Source organism: Urocampus carinirostris, chromosome 14 (genome assembly GCF_059441175.1).
Source record: "Urocampus carinirostris isolate Australia breed hairy pipefish chromosome 14, RoL_Ucar_1.0, whole genome shotgun sequence".
In the NCBI taxonomy this organism is placed as follows: Eukaryota; Metazoa; Chordata; class Actinopteri; order Syngnathiformes; family Syngnathidae; genus Urocampus; species Urocampus carinirostris.
Genome location: NC_142362.1, coordinates 29,370,683 through 29,390,471, shown reverse-complemented (window position 1 = coordinate 29,390,471; position 19,789 = coordinate 29,370,683). Strand labels below are relative to the sequence as shown.

At 40.0% G+C, this 19,789-nt stretch overlaps 1 protein-coding gene across 1 annotated transcript in view; it reads right to left on the bottom strand.

Moving 5' to 3' along the window:
• Positions 1-2,288: 2,288 nt before the first annotated feature.
• The window catches only part of morc3a (MORC family CW-type zinc finger 3a), a 46,808-nt gene continuing 29,307 nt past the window's right edge, over positions 2,289-19,789 (bottom strand). The window contains exons 16-19 of the mRNA XM_088352526.1: positions 18,118-18,175; positions 17,309-18,044; positions 12,065-12,229; positions 2,289-10,111 (exon numbers count right to left, since the gene is read on the bottom strand). Of these exons, the coding sequence (XP_088208652.1) occupies positions 12,092-12,229; positions 17,309-18,044; positions 18,118-18,175 (932 nt within the window). The 3' untranslated portion in view covers positions 2,289-10,111; positions 12,065-12,091. The remainder of the gene's footprint in view (positions 10,112-12,064; positions 12,230-17,308; positions 18,045-18,117; positions 18,176-19,789) is intronic.

Sequence of the window (19,789 nt, the reverse complement as noted above, 5' to 3'; positions counted from 1 at the left end):
AAAGGGTTGCTCTTTGCGCAAAGTTTCACTGTGGTCTGCTAAATACCCTTTCGGGTAACAGACAAGCAGTAAGACGGCAAGGAGGAAAACAAGAGCCTTGGCAGCGCCAACAATGTAACCATTGTTTCCTAGCTCCCAGTGGTTCAACTTGGCTTTTTGCTTGATTAGAAAAAGCAGTGTGGCCTCGCCTCTCTTTATATGTGCAAGATTGTATCTTACATCCTGACCTAACAAGTCGATGACAGGATCATCTAAAATGCATCAAAGTTGAAGAATCTGGAACCAAAAATGCAAGGTAAGGCCAAGTCATTCATAGAATGAAGACAATCAAAGCAGCCCATAAACTGTAGTCATGTTTTTTTGTATGGCCCTTAATTACAAGGAGACTCAAAGGGCTGCACAGACCACAGATGATTGCAAACAACAGACTATTATTACACAATCTCTTTTGAATCTGCAGTTCTCTTCTTGGCTCTTGGGATCAGTAGTAGGCCAGTATTTTCAGAGCAAAGGCTCCGGACCGGAACATAGGGGGAAATTAAATCTAAGAGATATTTAGGAGCAAGTCCATGCATGATTTTTTTTTGTGTGCCAACAGAACCTAAAATCACACCTTAAGCTAACAAAGGCCTCAGATGTCATTTCACCATATTTAACACAATGCGTCCTATCTGAGCGAAAGGATCTGAACCGTAGAGAGCCGGTTCCTGAGAGACCAATCAAAGGCAGCATTAAGGTCCAGCAGCAGCAAGAGTGATGAAGCGCCGGAGTCAATTGAAAGTAGATCATTGGTATCTCAATTATCCATCTCATTTAACACAATCACACAGCACATACTGATCAAATATGCATTGCAGAGTAAGAGGACATTTTTAATTGAAATTTCAAATCATTCAGTGACAACATTTCTCTCAAATTCAAAAAGACCCTCATATTTCATTAGTAAATGAAAAGAATGTTTCTACCTTTTACCATTATTTAGTAAACAATATTACTACCATCTTTCCCAAAAACTTCAGAGAAAACTGCTTTTTGTGAAAGGATTCATTTCAAGCAGAACTTTCACTTCAGTGCTTTTTTTCGGCATTTGTGATACCTCCAATATCTAAACAATGCTTTCCATAAACACAAGGTACTTTGCTTGCAAAAACAATGAATTATGCAGTAATTTGTAAAAAGTTTTCTGTGACTGATAATTGCAGTAAACTGATCAGATAATTTCGGTCACCTTGGTGACAGCAATCCTGAGGACTTGCACGAAACATCATCGTTCTCTGACCAGACGATGATGATGGGGCTTTGTCATCTATTTTTGAAAGGAATAACGCATTTTCTATCCACGCTGCTTCAGTACGCCTACTTGCCACCCACACACTCTCAATCTCTGGATAGAGGAAGCAAAGCAACACAAAGAAGTGGGAGCTCCTCGATGTGTGGACAAAATTCTGAGGCGATTTCTGCCATTTAATGGTGAGTTCCATCCATCCATTATCTGCACCGCTTATCCTCGGTAGTGTCGCGGGGGTGCTGGAGCCCATTCCAGCTATCTTCAGGCAGTGGGAAGAGAACACCATTAACTGATTTCCAGCCAGTCACAGGGCACACAGACATTCACACCTAAGGACAATTTGGACCGGCCAATTAACCTGACATGCATGTTTTTGGAACGTGGGAAGAGTGCCCAGAAAAAACACAAGCAGGCACGGGAAGAATATGAGCTCGATTTGAACGCATGAACTCAGAACTGTGCCGTAGACGTGCTAACCTTAATGGTGTCACTGAAATAATTCCCAGTGGCTTCATACTTACTGATCAGCAGTGCAAAAGCCTTTGGAAAAGTTGAAAAACAAAACAAAATAACAACGTATTTTTATGTTTTGGCACTCGGTGACAATGTTTTTTACATGTCACTGTCTTTTTCTGTAATTGAAAAATGATCCGCACCTCGCAGCGTTTCCTGTTTGCCTCTGTTTGGCTTCTAGTAGGAGGGGGGCAGTTGTCACATAGGCTTTGACGTCTCTTCTGCCTGGAAGGCTGAATGCAGCAGTAGGCCAGGTAGGGAGAGGTGGAAAAAGTGTGCCTGTCAGTTACACACTCAGGCATAAACTTACAAGTGGTCAGAAGGACTGGGTGAGAGAGAAACGCTGCACTTTGAGGAAATTGGTGGGGAGAAGAATCAATCCCAGAACAATATCATCGATGGGATCCAGGTACTTGCGTAGAATCGTTAATAGTGACATTTGGATCAATCCGCCTGCCCCTTTTATACAATAAACTGCAACACAAAGTGCTGTAAAAAAACATTTATTATGCAAGACAAAAACATGAATAATAAATAAAATAAGAAAAATACAAAACATTCACTTCCCACCCAATATTCTTCAAAGTCGCGTGCAGACACGAACACACATGACTGCATATACATGCGTGAAAATTATGAATGAAAACCTTGGTAAGGCAACACAATTTGTGTAAGGAGATGGACCTAAGGGAAGCTTATTAACATAATCTAGGAGGGCAACCTCCGGTTGCAGGACGAAATTAGTAGGCTAGGCACTCCTCTCAATGTGGAGGACCCTTTAAATGGAAATAACAATTTAAAATGAATAGTTGAAAAGGAAAACATGAGTTTAAGAGGCTGAATTAAAAAAAAAGTAAAGTAAAATATAACATGAATTCATGAAATGGGCAATGTCAGAGCATTTGGAAGCCACCTGGCCCCATGGGTTGCCATTTTGACACACATAAATTTAAGATCGACAGATAGATTTATACACACACACAAAAAATGCTCTCTCTTCAACCAGGCATAGGCTCACTCGTTCAAATTATTCATATACAGGACTGTCTCAGAAAATTAGAATATTGTGATAAAGTTCTTTATTTTCTGTAATGCAATTAAAAAAACAAAAATGTCATACATTCTGGATTCATTACACATCAACTGAACTATTTCAAGCCTTTTATTATTTTAATATTGCTGAATTTGGCTTACAGCTTAAGAAAACTCAAAAATCCTATCTCAAAATATTAGAATATCATGAAAAAGTATACAAGTAGGCTATTCAACTAATCACCTGAATCATCTAATTAACTCGAAACACCTTGCGAGGGTTTCCTGAGCCTTAAAAACACTCAGCTTGGTTCAGTAAACTAAATCACAAGTATGGGGAAGACTGCTGATCTGACTGCTGTCCAGAGGACCATCATTGATACCCTCCATCAGGAGGGTAAGACACAAAAAGAAATTTCTCAAAGAGCAGGCTGTTCACAGAGTGCAGTTTCAAAGCATATCCACAAAAAGTCTGTTGGAAGGGAAAAATGTGGCCGGAAACGCTGCACAACCAAGAGAGATGACCGCAGCCTTAACAAAATTGTGAAAAAGAGCCGCTTCCAGAATTTGGGGGAGCTTCAAAGACAGTGGGCTGAAGCTGGAGTCCAGGTATCAAAAGCCACAGTTCACAGACGTGTCCGGGAAATGGGCTACAATAGCCGTATTCCCATGGTCAAGCCACTTCTGAACTCAAGACAACGGAAGAAGCGTCTGACTTGGGCTATGGAGAAGAAGCACTGGACAGTTGCAGAGTGGTCCAAAGTCCTCTTTTCAGACGAAAGCAAGTTTTGCATTTCATTTGGAAGTCAAGGCGCCAGAGTCTGGAGAAAGGCTGGAGAGGAGCAAAATCCAAGTTGCTTGAAATCCAGGGTGAAGTTCCCACAGTCAGCAATGGTTTGGGGAGCCATGTCAGCTGCTGGTGTTGGTCCACTGTGTTTTATCAAGTCCAGAGTAAATGCAACTGTGTACCAAGAGATTTTAGAGCACTACATGCTTCCCTCTGCTGAAAAGCTCTATGGAGATGAGGATTTCATTTTCCAGCATGATCTGGCACCTGCCCACAGTGCCAAAACCACCAGTAACTGGTGCACTGACCATGGCATCACTGTCCTTGATTGGCCTGCTAATTCCCCTGACCTGAACCCCATCGAGAATTTGTGGGGTATAGTTAAGAAGAAGATGAAAGACACCAGACCTACAAATGCAAATGAGCTGAAGGCCGCTATCGAAGCATCCTGGGCATCAATAACACCTCAGCAATGCCACAGGCTGATTGCCTCCATGCCACGCGGGATTGATGCAGTAATCCGTGCAAAAGGATTCCCAACCAAGTACTGAGTGCATCAATGGACATTTTCAAATGTTTGATTTAGTTTTGCTGTTATAAAATTATTTTTTTTACTTGGTCTGAGGAAGTATTCTAATATTTTGAGATAGGATTTTTGAGTTTTTTTCAGCTGTAAGCCAAATTCAGCAATATTCAAATAATAAAAGGCTTGAAATAGTTCAGTTGATGTGTAATGAATCCAGAATGTATGACATTTTTGTTTTTTTAATTGCATTACAGAAAATAAAGAACTTTATCACAATATTCAAATTTTCTGAGACAGTCCTGTACAGGGGTCAGGAACGTATAGCTCGCGAGCAAGGTGTGGCTCTTTTCAAGAGGTCCAGGGTTTTAGCATCAGCTATAAGGTTCAATCTGAACCTCAGCCCGGTTCTTTTATCTTAAATCCTCACTATAATAGAAATAAGACCCAGCAGACTGCATATTTATATTATTATCCTTTATATTGTGTAACTTATAACCTATATTCTTTGTTCCTTTATCTTCTTTGTTTTCTTTTATCCTCACTATTAAATGTGAACCTGGAGTGCCACGTCCAGTTTCGTTGTCACAATATGTTCAACCCATTTTGTAACAATGACAATAAAGGTATATTCTATTCTATATTCTCGTTTAACTATTTACTGGTTGCCAGAAAGATGGAAAACGCAGCAGTGGTGTCATTTTCAGCATTATGCGAAATAAGCCTGGATTATCTAATATAGTCCCTAGTCTTTCGACTGTCTTAGCCACCCACCCACACAAACAGAAAGGGGGGGTCGACTCAGCCGATGGTTTTCTCTGGTTCAAACTGGATGTTTCCAAAAGTTCCTTTTGATAGGAAGACGCCAAGTAAGGGCAAGTTGCAGCAACCTAGCGGTTCAGATCAAATATCTGGCCTAATCAGAGAAGTACGTCTAGCTCAGAGATAAAATTCACAATTTTGATGCATTTATGCCAGGAGTGCAACACTGTAACTACAAAAAGCAGCATTAGCGGCGTAGCTCTTTTCTACTTTCAAAGCTGGTAAGAAAAACATGTCACTTGGATTTTTAGCCACTGAGATGACCCCACGATGCTACTGAGGATAAGCAGTGCAGATAATAGATGGATGGCGATGCAGTAGAATACACACGTGAGTGTGACGCCCACTTTTTAACTGGCTATTTCTTCAATGACCCGCATGAGGGCTTTTAAGATCAATGTTTATGGATTTCAAAGATGTTAAAGATTTGTATCTATAAAAAGGGAATGTAGGACAAATAATCCCCACTCACTTCCAAAGGTTAGAACTGTGGCCACGTCTTTTAGCGATACGAAGGTAAATACACCCGTATCCTTCACGTTTGCGGTATTTAGTAGCATTTTTACAAAACCTCCGCTCGCACCTTGTTTTGAAACTATTATGTATGACAGTCAAAATGAACCCTAAGGATATTAAGCGACTGCCATTTTAAATGTTGTATTTGTTGATATAGGACACAGGATTTGCCGTTATGTCATAACAAACCAAACGTCAAACAAAGAAATAACAACTGCAAAAGAATTAGCTTTGGTCTGGAGATCAGGTTTAATAGCTGTATTTGATTGTCTTAAAATTGAAGTGTAGCTCTCACTGAAAAAAAAAAAAATCAATACTTTGCTTTCATGGCTCTTTGAGTCAAAAATGTTCCCGACCCCTGGTATAAGACATCATATATATTTCAGTATTTACACATTTTGTGATGTTTTAAGTACAGTGATAAGGATAGAGACATTCAATAGTATGCTGGTAACTTATTTTAGTAATAACATTTACCTAGGAGTATCATTCATATTACACGCTGTTTTTTTAGGTTTGCAGGGCTAACCCTGATGTTAAAAAAATGCTACTGTTCTTGGCTGTAAATGTGGAAGTGTAAGAAACAAAACCCAAATGAAACAAGTATAGCAGCAGTGTTGTCTGCAGCACCGAATCAATGTACATAAAATCATTGCGATCAATCGGAGGAGTAACTTTTTTCCCTATGGGGTAGTTTGCAGGAATCAACTGCTCATATCAAACACTAAAACCTTTCTATAGTGTTTTGCAAAAGTATTGGTTCCCCAAAAACATTTTGACTTATTTCAGGATCCAAACTGTAAATAGATAAAAAAAAGAACAGAAACTCAACAACATGTGAGACCTTATCTTGAAAAGTAAGCACATTTCTGAATATTTTATATATTGTGCTAATATTTTGTACAAATTTGCGTCACAGCCATGTTGGAATGTGTCTATAGAAATATTTGCCCGTTCTTCCTCACAAAACAGCTAGAGTTCCTTAAGGTTTTGATGGTGATCGTTTGTGCACAGCATTTTTCAGATTGTTTTTAAAGATTATTCATAGAATTGATGTTTGAACTTTGGCTTGGTGATTTTTTTATCACCTATATATGGTTAAACCATTCAATTGTAGATTTTGCTTTATGTATAGGGTCGTTTGTCCTGTTGGAAGAAGAACCTGCACACCACTCTGTTAAGTTTAATCTTGAGTAGATATTCAAAATAAGGGAAGAATACAGCAGTGGAATTTTTACTTGCAAAGATGACTGGGGTGGAAGCCTTCAGAGAAGGAATTCAAACCTGTGCTCAGAGCGTCCAAAATGAACCAGCCAACCCCACCCAAACACATTTTTCTAGCATCTTCAAATGGAAAATCAGCCTTAGGGGATGTGGAAATTATATAATTGAAACATGATTGGTCAATAGTGACAATGATGTAAAGCGCATCATAATCAGAACAATTAACCATAGTGCGCAATAGTCAAAACAATAAACAGTAAGCAAAATTAATGAGTCACGGCGCGCAACAATAATGGACAAAATAATCAAAACAATGAACAGCCCTGGCAACCTCAGCTGCCTTTTTAGCAACTGGATGATAGCAAAAACGATATAAACGATGAACTTCCACATAAACAAAGAAATCGCATTGTATTTGGCTCAATTCATCTTTCCATCAACTGACAATTTTCCCAATCTGCTGAAGCACCCAGAGCATGATGTTGCCACCCCATGTTTGACAGTGGGGACGTGTTTTCAGAGTGATGTGCTGTGTTATTCGTATGCCAAACTTGCATATGGCTACCATTGGCTTCTTGCAATCACCAAATGAGCTTTTTCATAGTATGCCTTCAAAAGGGATTTCTTCTTGCCACTCTGTCATAAAAGGCAGATTTATTAAGATTGTCCCATCTCAGATGTGTATGCTTGTAGGTTATCCAATGCGATTATTGGCCTGTCGGTTGCTTCTCTGATTTGTTTTCTCTTAGTATGTGCCAGAAGTTTAGAGGGACAGTTCTTGGTAGGTTTGTGGTGGTTTTATGCTCTTACTGTTTTGATATTGTTGCTCTCAGAGTGCTTTGGGAAATGTGTAAATGTTGCAATATGGTCCCATTACTGCTTTGAACTTTTCCACATCTTTTTTCAGCCTGGTGTGTTTTTTGGTCTTCATAATGCTGTCTGTTCTCCACTGTCTCTTTCAAAGACTTCTGAGCCCATCACAGAGCAGATGCATTTAAACTGAGACCTAATGCCATAACGAACTCTGTCATTATTAGTTGTTTAGGTCGACGTTGGATCTTTCAGAAGTTGGCAAGGAAGTAATAGGAGGGAAGACTGCAATATTTTTGAAACTTTTTAGATTTTTTTTTTGTTTTGATTATAAAATGTTGAAACATTTTTTTCCACTTCACAATTTTGTCACATGTTGATCATTAGAAAATGTTACCAGTTTTTTAACTTTAAGTCTGAAATGTGGCAATATGACAAAAAGTTCTTGGGGACGAATACTTTCACTAGGCACTGTATGTGTCTGATGAAAACTTGGATGGCCAAATTTTCAATAGCAATATTTTTATTGCTATCTCTGTTGTAAATGTAGGACAGGATTAATGCAAGACTAAGACAAAAATAACAGGCTTATTGCAGCCCTACTTTTAGACTGTAGGGGCGGCTAACTTCCCAACAAGGTTTTATTATATTCTATTGTTAGGCATACTTTCCATGAGTTACAGCAGTATTATCTCATTGGGTGTATAAAAAGGTTTTAGTCAGAGCAAGTGCATCTTATGCTCTTCCGAGGGGAAAATACAAAAGGGTGGGACGAACAAGATATCGGTTCCGAAACCAGACTCTAAGTCAGAGGTGGGCAAACTATTTTAGACTTGGGCTGCTTTTGGTAAAAAAAAAAAAAAAAAAAAAAAAAAATGGCAGATGAACCAGGCAGAGAAATAAAAAACGATTTATTTGATCTGCCGATATTAATCTGATACTTCAGCAATACATGAGTACTTTATTTGCCGTTATGTTTTGTCATTATAAATTTGCAATTTTGGTTTGGCAGAACCGGATTTAAGAAGCTTGACGTCGTTTGTCCACCCCAGCTCTAAAGTCTCATAATGATAGGCGGTACCTGTATAAGCTGCCTTTTAGTGGCCATTTAACAATCAGGATCCTGAAATTAAAGGGGCAGAGTTTATTATTTGACCGCTAGAGGCCGCTGTATTGTGTAGTGCAACCACAAATAAGTGCACAAAGAAGAGTGCAAACTATGGAGACTCAAAGTAATGAAAACGCACCGTTTCACATTATTTTTCATTTATTGGGCTCAGCCTTTTTGAGTCTTTGGGGTACCCATAGTTGCAAGATGGCAGACTAAGGCTCGCTTTAATTGAAACTCATGCTACGTAAAATAAATGGTAATTTCTCAACCTATGAGTATATCAAATAAAATTGCTTTCTTATGATACTTTATCAAACCTTCCTCTGTGGAATTTGCATGTTCTCCCCATGCTTGAGTGGGTTTCCTCCCACATTACAAAAACATGCATGTCAGGTTAAGTAGCCAGTCCTAATTGTCCCTAGGTGTGAATGAGCGAGTGAGTTTCTGTGTGCCCTGCGACTGTCTGGCAACCAGTTCAGGGTCCCCACTGCCCGAAGATGGCTGGGATGGGCTCCAGCACCCCCGCGACCCTACTGAGGATAAGCGGTGCAGATATTGGATGGATGGATGGATGATTGTTTATGTAATTTGTCTTTTTATTTAAATAAAAATTGTTTGTGTTTCATGAATGAAGTTTTTTTTTCTTACCGCTAGAAGGCGCTAAATAACACACATTTAAAAGCAGATTCTTAAACTCATGCCCCTCGGGCAAATCGCACCCTGCAGGATAATGGTTTGAGGCCCCTGCATTAGTATCAAAGTTTAAAGGGACAATGTATATCATTAAGCCCCTCCTAGTGGCAATTAGAATTCATAAAAAAGTGATTTGAAAAATAAGCAAAAACACACGAACTATGATAGAAATGTACATGTTTTAGAACACTTGTAGGTTGAGAATTTTGCATTTATTTAACATAAAATTATGGCACTGACGTAACTGTCTGCCATTTTGCTGCTAGGGGTACCCCAAAAAATGAAATCTCGCGAAAGTCTTGCAAAGAAAAAGGATAATGGTGCAGTTGGTCACTTTGAGTATTTGTAGTTTGCATTCTTCTTTGTGCTTTGTAACGCTCAATTTTGGGTTGCACGACACAATACAGAGACATCTAGTGGTCAAATACAGTGTCTCTTTAATGATTTGAGTGTTGGTCTGGTGTCAAACTACAAAACAACAAGTAGGAACAAGCTGGAATAAGAGAATGTGTAGGACCAAGTAAAAAATATATATTCTCACGTAAAATACAAAAAAATCTTTTCATAAGAGGTAAAACAAGAAACTGGATGGTTCGCTGGTCAGGCAGATGTTGACCATTCACTCAGAGATCAACATATCTGGATGTGCTTGTTTGGGCACGACGGGTTACTTTTGTCCGAGAACTCGTTAAGCGAGATATTGCTGCAATGAATAACTTCCCACTCCTAATTGACTCGGCCCTGGTCCAGACAAGGCACACTGTTGACCTCCAAAGTCGCTCCATTAGCCTCCTAGGAAAGAAAAAGGAAGTCAAGATTTGATGTATTGCTAGCGAGGGTCAATCAATGACTACTTAAAGGTATTCCCAAATCCTAAACCATGCTAAATCTAAGGAAATAGTAAATGTTTTTTGCATAAAAATCAATATAAATGTAGTGTCTGAAATAACGTCTGCCCGGACGCAAGGGGCGTGCATCTTTTACGTCGGGCGTACAACTTACAAAACGTCTGCGCCCGGGTGGCCGACAACTTTTTCAAGGAGAGAAGAAAAAAAAAATAAAAGAAAAAATGAAAACAAAAATCCGACAGATTTTTCTATCAAATCAAACTTCTGCCTTATCCCGATTTAGAAATCTTCTTTCGGTTTGGAAGTTTCGGTTTGTTTGACAATTTGCATACTCGGCACCCAATCAGAAGCCTGCATCGACTAACTTCGTGCTTCCGGACTTTCCAGAGCCTTATAAGGTCGTGCATTTGCATATCATTTTCAAAAGTAGATGCACAGAGAACACGAGAAAAATGGAGAAGTGGTTTGGAATCAAGCTAAAACCTCAGCATGGCTTGTAGTAGACGAGGCAACGCAAACATTGCATGAATGAAGATGAGTAAATACAGGTACATACTGATGGCGGATGGAAAACAGCGGTGTCATACACACGCAATGAATGTTATAAGAAGATTTATAATAAACTTAATCTTAAAGTGTTGGTCTGTTATATATTCTGATTATCAATCGTTAATACTTTGCAAGAACGTTTTTTTGCGATTAGTCGTCCTATAGTGTTTCAAGTTGTGAAAAATGGGGAAGGCAACTTTTCAGAGTTGTCTGCCCTGGTCTCCGGTAACTTTTTGTCATAAGTTTCAGACACTGATAAATGTCATCCATTTTTCCAATTATTTTCCGAGATAATGCATTTTAAAGACAGCCTGTCTCGTCTTTGACTTCCTGTGACGTCATGTGAGGGACAGAGGCACCTGAGAAGAAGCAGGTTTTGGTTTATTTATTAATTAATCGAAGAGATTACGAGTGTTTCAAGCTAAGTTTTTGTATTTTTTGTGAAAATAGACGAAGTAGGTTGTAATAATGGTACAACAAAGGCTAACAGCGAAAAAGGGGCTAACTGGCAAAAATAACACACGTAGCGCAAACGGGGGCATACAAAAAAGCAAAAAGTGACGAACTCGAACTTAGCAGAAATCAAACCAATCGACACTGTGTGCAGCTAATGGGGTGTAACCAGGAAGCAAACGAAACAGAAAGCTTTCGGCAGCCCCACCTTAAGGGGAGTTAGCCGGACCATGTTATACCATTCATGACACACGAAGCAAATAACACAAACGAAAAGCTACAATCGTCAAACTATAAGGAGGTGAAGACAAAGAAGGAATGCACGCTGTCAAAGCGGCAGGTAGGGCAAGTCATAACATGCAGCCTTTGAAGGTCGAAGCACAAAACAGTCACTGAGCCCCGAGTGACAGGGTAAGCAAAGTTCCAACTACTCCAAACATAAATGATCAGGATGCAATCACTGTTCACCAAAATTGCATTCTGCTTCGGAGCTGCCTCTTAGTGTTGCGTTAATGGGATCCCCCAATGTTAAGAGGCTAACATTATTTCCATGACCATAAGGTGCACATAAAAGATTTTATTAAACTCGTGTGGTGCACCCTTTAGTATGTGTTAAATACAGAAATAGGACAAGCTACGGAGACTTCACCTTTCAACACGGTGCGCCCTATGGTCGCGAAAATACGCTACTTTCATATGAAGTCACCACACTGGAGGATATGAGCCAAATCCGACAACAATGAGACTAAATTACTCGTGTCACCCAGCACGTGAAATATTTTTTAACATAACTGGATAACTGTGGGAAGAAACACTACATGTTCTGTGCCTGATTGAAAAAAATGGTCCTTGTGTTAGAAGTTAGAAAACTTTTCCCTGAACCTTGCTTCGTTACCTGAATTAAAAAAACGTCGTTTGCAAGCTAGACGGAAGAATCTCCATTCTGCAGAGGCACTCTGCTACACGTATCCAGTGCTTTTTCTCGTACTTGCTGCAACATCCTCCTGAGCGCCACACACTGGCTTGACAGGTTTGCTTTTTCCTCTTCTGAATCTTTCAACTAGTAAATGACAAACGATAAACACAACAAACAACAAGAAACAAACATACAACACACATAGATGAGTTAAATTACACCTGGTGGTCTTGATTTTATGGATGTTTTAGGTTGTGTGAAAGTAATTCAAATACAGTTAGGCCCAATACTATTTGGACAGTGACAAAGGTTTTGTTATTTTAGCTGTTCTTATAAACACATTGCAAAATACAATTATTTAATATGGAATTAAAGTGCACAATCTCAGTTGCAATTTAAGACTTTTCACATCCAAATCAGAATAAGGGGTTTAAGAATTTTACACATTTACACCCCTTTTTAAGGGTTTTGAATTGGACCATTGACTCTGAGGGTTCATAGTTAGAAGGCTCCTCCCTTGTTAGCCTGACAAGAAAATTAAGTAGTGAAAAAGTCTGGAGTTGATTGTAGGTGTGTGGTTGTGCATTTTTTTCCCCATTTTATTCATTCATTTCAGGCAGTTATATTCTTCGTGTACACATGTAAATACAACCTAAATCATAACAAAATATCTGAAATTTGGAAGTTGTTTCTATGACCATACATAATGCATTCAAAGGAGCTTTCAATGTAGTCAAGTCAAATCATGTTTATTTGTGACGCCCTTAATCACAGAGTCTCAAAGGGCTGCACAGACCACAGAATTTTGCAGACCACACAGTATTATGACACCATCCCCTGATCTAAAACCTACATGAGGGCAAATAATACACAGATATTGTCGCGAAAAAGAAAATCCTGAGACCAAAGCAAAGAAGAAATCCATGAACGAGCTAGCTGGAATTATTGGAAAAGCAAAATCAACAGTTTGGTACAATCCAAGAAAGAAAAATAATGCACTGGTAGGGTTGGCAATTTAAAAGGGCCTAGACGTTAATGGAAGACAACAGTGATGGATGATCGCAGGATAATCTCCATGGAAAATAAATTTACTTTACAGCACGAACTGTAGTGAAGAACACTTTCCAGTAAGTGGGTGTATCTGTCTCCAAGTCTACAATAAAGAGAAGACTTAATGAAAGGAAATACAGAGGCTGTGAGTCCAAAAATTGGCAGCCAAGACTAGATTTTGCCCAAAAAACGCCTCTGCAAGCCAGCCCAGTACTGGAAAAGAGTTCTATGGACAGATGAGGCAAGGATATACCTGTACCAGAATTACAAAAAGGCAAGTCATGCTTATTTTTATAGCCCTTAATCACAAAGAGTCTCAAAGGGCTGCACACCACAGACTATAATGACACCATCCCCTGATCTAAAAGAAGAAAGTTTGGAGAAAAAAAGGGAACAGAACATGATCCAAAGCACACCACATCATCTGTGAAACATGGTGAAGGCAGTGTGATGGCATGAGCATTCATGGCTTCCAAGAGTACTGGGTCACTTGTGTTCATTGATAACAGATAAAAGTAACTGAATTAATTCTGAATTAGGGCTACACGATTAACCTAAATCTAATTGATATTAAGATGTGACGTAATTGCAAAACACTTATTTATTTTTGTCAAGAACTTACAGTTCCATGTTTGTGAGTGATGGAGTGTTTGGACAACCAGAGTTGTCACCGTTCGTGTTTTAATGGCGAGGGCCAATAGAAGCTAAGCAGAATTTGCTAACAGTGTGCGCGCGACTGTGATAGAATGGTATATGCTATCAGTTAAACAGCCGGTGTAGGTGGGCGAGCCCACAATTGGCCACCAGAACAAACGATGGTGCAAAGCGCCAGCTAGGAGCCTTGGTGGCCCGTTACATAAAAAGAAATTCATCAATTAAATCGGTCTCTGAGAAAAGTCAGAAGAGCACAGAGGAATACTGATCACCAGTGGGTGCTCCCTCCGTGGATTATTATCGCGTCCAGGAATAAACTGAGGTGGCTAGGCCAACAACTCTCTTAGGACACTTCTGCGGAAGCTGTATTTCATCAACACCAGATCCATTACCCATGAAACGGAATACCTGGAGCTACAACTTGTGGGAAACCGCTATATTCCTCTATGTTGAAACTCTTGTATTTAAATGATTGTGGTTACCCCATGCTAGCATGCAGCTAGCGAACAACTTTCTAAAACGCTTTCTTACTCTGAAAGAAGCCCTCCAATTTCATTAAACTTTTGTGTAATAACAAAGACCATTTATTCAACAGCAATTCTGTTTTTATTTGTAGATCTATAGACATTATTTTGTTACAGGGGGCGTTAGCTCATGAGGTAGAGTGCTCGTCTTGGGATCAAGAGATCGCAGTTCGAATCCCATCTCCTCCGTGTTACATGTCGAAGTGTCCTTGGGCAAGACACTAAACGCCTAATGCCCCCAATAAGCAGGTTAGAGCGTTACATGGCTGCACGGCCACTATTGGGAAATGTGAAGCACACGGTAAAGCGCTTTGGGAAGTCTTGACTTCAAAAGCGCTATATAAATGTAGATCATTTCATTTCATTACAGTTGTATACTCTAAGTAAGTTTGCATGTCACTATGATTAAGGTCTCACAAAAAAGGAAACTTCACTTTTCTGTTCAAATCAAAAATCGCACTGACATTGCAATACAGGTTTAATCGCAATTATTGTTACTTATTTTTAGTTCAGATTCAGATTCAGATTCAGATCTACTTTATTGTCATTCTAGTACACGTGTATACAGAACGAAATGTCGATGCATCTGACCCCCAACAGTTTCCTTGAATGTACAGATATAAATAATGTGGTATTGTATTTTGGCTACGTGTAGTATTTTACCATAGTGCCGATAGTGCAAGAAGAGTAGCTAACCAGATGTGCAATATGGGCAGACAGGTTAACAAGTCAGGTACACAGTAACATTAACACTGTAACAATAACGCTGTAATTACAATAGTGCAGAGAGCAATGTGCAAGGAGTGGCAAGCTATAAAAAAAAAACTGCCAGTAGTGCAAAAGTCAGATTAGCAGCCGTTTAGATTTAAGTTAACTATATGTTAGATTGACCATTTAACAGTCTAATGGCCAGGGGGACTAGACTATTGCGGAGCCTGGTGGTCCTGCACCGCACACTGCAGTACCTCTTCCCAGAGGCTAGCAGAGTGAACAGTCCATGATGGGGGTGAGAGGGGTCCCCGGTAATGTTTTTTGCATGGGATAGGCAGTGCTTCTGGCCAATGTCCTGAATGGAGGGAAGTGTAGTCCCGATTATTTTCTCTGCTGTCCTCGTTACCCTCCTCACACTACCCCAGTCGGTAGCGCTGCAGCCTCCACACCACACAGAGATACAGCTGGTCAGGATACTCTCTATGGTGCCCCTGTAGAATGTAATGAGGGAGGGTGGGGGCAGGTGGGCTCTCCTCATCCTCCGCAGGAAGTACAGGCGCTGCTGTGCCCTCTTAACCAGTGATGCAGTGTTTACGGACCAGGTGAGTTTGTTTGTAATGTGCACCCCTAGGAACTTGATACTGCTGACAACCTCCACAGCCTTGTTGTTGATGCAAAGTGGGGCATGGTTGGGCTGGTTTTTCCTAAAGTCGACAATGATCTCTTTAGTTTTGTCGACATTCAGGACCAGGCTGTTGTCCCTGCACCAGCCCACCAACTGCTCCACCTCCTCTCTGTAGGCCAGGTCGTTGTCATCCCTGATGAGGCCCACCACTGTTGTGTCGTCAGCATACTTCACGATGTGGTTTGTGGCGGACCTAGGGACGCAGTCGTGTGTGTGTGTGCAGCACTTTTCTGAAGTACACATATTTACTATCTACTCAGATTCAGCCAAATACTGCCGAGTTACCGCAATTGGATGGTGCTTCACAGTGGAGACAGACAATGACCCAAAGCATAAGGCAAAAGCAACCCAGGAGTTTATTGAAGTGGATTTTTTTTTTGGAATGGCCAAGTCAATCTCTAGATCTCAACACAATCGACAATGAATTTCACTTTCCCAAGTAGAGGCTTAAGACGGAAAGACCCACAAACGAGCAATAAGTCAAGGCTGCTACTGTAAAGGCCTAACAAAGCGTCAAGGAGGAAGAATCCTAGCGTTTGGTGTTGACCAATGGTTCCAGACTTAAGTGATTGGCTCAAAAGGATTTGCAACTAAATATTGACAACAAACCTCTTTCTTCAGATTACGCTTAATAGTCCAATTACTTTTGAGCCCCTCTCATGTGGTGCGTTTTGAAAAATGTATACAATTCCTTCGTTTTCAGTCAATTGTTGTTGTTCAACCACTTGAATTAAAAAAATAGTCTGCACTTTAATTCTGGTAAAGATATTTCAAGTCCAAGGTGGTTGATTGTAGAGCCTAACGTGAAGATTGTGTGTCTGTCCAAATATTTTCAGGCCCAACTGTATTGTCGCTGACACATCAATAATGTCAAACACTTCCTTGAGTGCTCCGCAAATACAACAGGGTTTGTAAAGCCTTTCCATGGCCAAATTCAAGCACTTTTTCAAGACTAAATTTTGAAGAGACGAAAATATATCTGCGATTTACATATGTGATTTTCAGAGTTTGAGTAAATCACGAATAAATTAGTGTTTGAGACAAATCTCTTACCATATAGGTACAGTGAAATCGCAATATAAGGCACACCTGATTATAAGCCGCACACAGTACATTTCTTAAAGGAAAAAGGATGTTCTACATACGAAGGCCGCACCTGACTACAAGCCGCATGTGCCCACATTGAAACAGGAGATATTTACAAAAAAATACAGTATACAGAAAAAGTTTTAATAATATATATATACCTTAACCCCTTAACATTCCATAATAAATGTCAATAATGATTCGTAACCCTGGCACTAAACAGCATCTCATTGCAAGCCGGTTTAGGTGTAGCTTGCACCTGTCCTCTTGGGTGCAACCCCTAGTGGGCGTTTAAGCTTCCTAAACAATGTCAAATAAACTAATGCCTAATAATGAGATGCAATGGTGAAGCGAATCCACCGGAGAGCAGTGTGCGTGTCATTTTTAAGGGGACTTGTTTAGAAACATGGCAACATTTTCAAACATTTAATATTTGAAAACACAACATTGAAATTTCCAAGGATTACGAGCATCTGTGCGACCCTGATACAAACATGAATTTGGAACACTGACCTGAGAGAGCAGATGATTCTTCTCTCTGGTTGTTTGATCCAGCGCCCGGACAAGAGATTCGACATGCCTCGTGATGTCGTCCGAATCCTCTACGGCTTGAGCAGGACTGGAAGTGGTTCCAGCATCTTCTAAAATGTCAGATCTGTTTCTTACAAGTTGATAAATAATTACTTTGGCCTTCTCAAACAAGGTTTTATAGTTTTTATCCATCCCCGTTTCTTCTGTCTGGGTTGATTTGTTGATACAGTTTAAGGAAAATTGAGGATTCCTTACTGGTGTTCCAACATGTTGTCGTTTAAGCGCATTACTGGTCCAGCGTGCACATTCAATGACTTCGTCGTCGTCATCATCATCATCATCTTCGCTATCTATATACACAATCTGATAGGATTCAGGAGCGTCGTTACGGTTTTCTTCCTTAATGTTCCTTGAAAACTGAGTGCCGCGCTCGGTGGTTGCACCAGCCGCACATTCTCCTTGTTGTGCATTTTGGATATTGATATCTTGATCCTCAATTTCGTCCTTTATTTTTGGAGATTCTGTCCCACAGGTTGAAGTCGAGGAACTGCTTCCTTCGTCTACCCCCGAAACGCCGGCTCCAGAGCTTTTATTTTGAAACGGCTCATTTCCGAGCGGGCTCACGTCTGCCGATGATGAAACATCTGACGGGCTTTGATGCGAGACACCCGGAATTTGTCTTTGCGATTTGGCGGACACGCTCGATCGTCTCTTTTTCCTGTCGGACAACAAAAGCTTGCTTCTTAAATTCAAAACATGAAAACAATAGGGTTGCAACTAATGGTACTTACCCTGGAGTTGACAAGGAGTACACATTGGAAATAATTGGTAAATCGGGCGGGTGTGAGGCTAGAAGGAAATAGCTGTGGTCACACATTTTGTTTCAGCTAAAAGACGTACAATTGTTCCATGAGTGTCTGTGAGGATGTGCAGACAAGCCATGTTTTGTTGAAAAGTTAAATAACAAACACGAACAGGGTTTGTACACCTTTTTCAAGGCCACATTTAAGCACTTTTCAAGTACTTTCTAAGCCAATTTTCTAATTACTCCAGTTCCATTTAAGAAGTTAATCATGTATTTTGCAGATCCACAAATATATCTCCGATTTACATATGAGATTTTGAATCTTGTGTGTGCATTCATCAAGACATATGATTTTTAGACCTTTAGTATAGTATAAAAATTACCGTAAATTCCGGACTATAAGCCGCTACTTTTTTCCCCAAACGTTCAACCCTGCGGCTTATTCAGTGATGCGGGCAATTTATGTAATTTTCTAACAGCCGCCAGTGGCGCTCGAGTACAAAAGGTAAGATTTAGACCGGTGGAATATATGCGCCGAGGAAGACTGCAACAGCATACCCTCATCATGCAAATTGTAAAAAGAAAGGCACATGACGCAGCTTTTAAGCTAAAAGCAATCGAGCAGTCCGATAAAGAAGGAAACAGAGCTACTGCACGTAAATTTTACTTTGCGAGCGTGTTGCTAGCATGTTTTTAAATAAGGGAGCGTGGGACGACGTCTATATGACAAAGTCTTTTTCCCCAACTGGGGAAGATGACTGTGAAGACGTTATAAGGAGGAAGATGAGGACGGTGTACCGTGATTTCTACAAGTACGGTATGTTTTTTTAACAGACCCGTTAACTGTGTTGCGAGCGTGTTGCTAGTAGCGTTTTGCTACCCTTCACAGGCACGGTTTGGGATGAAAGTTATAATATTATTATTAAATCTTTGAAAACTCTCTCAGTGTACCGTCTTTCTTTGTAAATATGTGTAACCATGTATAATATGTATTTGCAACTGTATATTTTTGTAATGTATTTATTTTAGAGACTTATTCTGATATGTTTTCCACAAGCGAATCAAAAAGAAGGGGCTAAAACAACGGGGGCTGACGGGAAGTGGAGTAAAGGTGAGACGTGTTTGTGGACGCAGCGGACAATAGTGGATATATTTTTTCCCACCCTTACCTTTGGAAATATACATTTTTTTTCTTTGGATTATTTTCAACGGGACCCGGACTCTGCAGGTCTGCATCAAACGTTAAGTACCGGTATCATTTTCCGTTCATTTTGCCGGCTGTGGTTTTTGGACTGTGTACTTTATATTCAGTTACACAAAGTCGGGTTTGGGGTAATTTTGTGATTGTATTACATGTTTTAATGTGGGCGTATGCGGCTTATATACAGGTGCGGCTTGTGTAAGTACAAAAGCGGTTATACTCTTAAAATGTGGTGGGTGCGGCTTATAATCAGGTGCGCTCTATAGTCCGGAATTTACGATATATTAATTTGTGTTTCTGAGCAATAACTGTTTCAACATTTTTGAGAGAAATCTCTCCCCATATAGGTGTTAGGTAAAATACTGTAAGTATCTTACATTTTCAATTGTGGGAAGTTCTTCCCTTTAAAATTTACCACTGAGAAACGCTACTTTTATTTTTTTGCATGGCCCTTAAT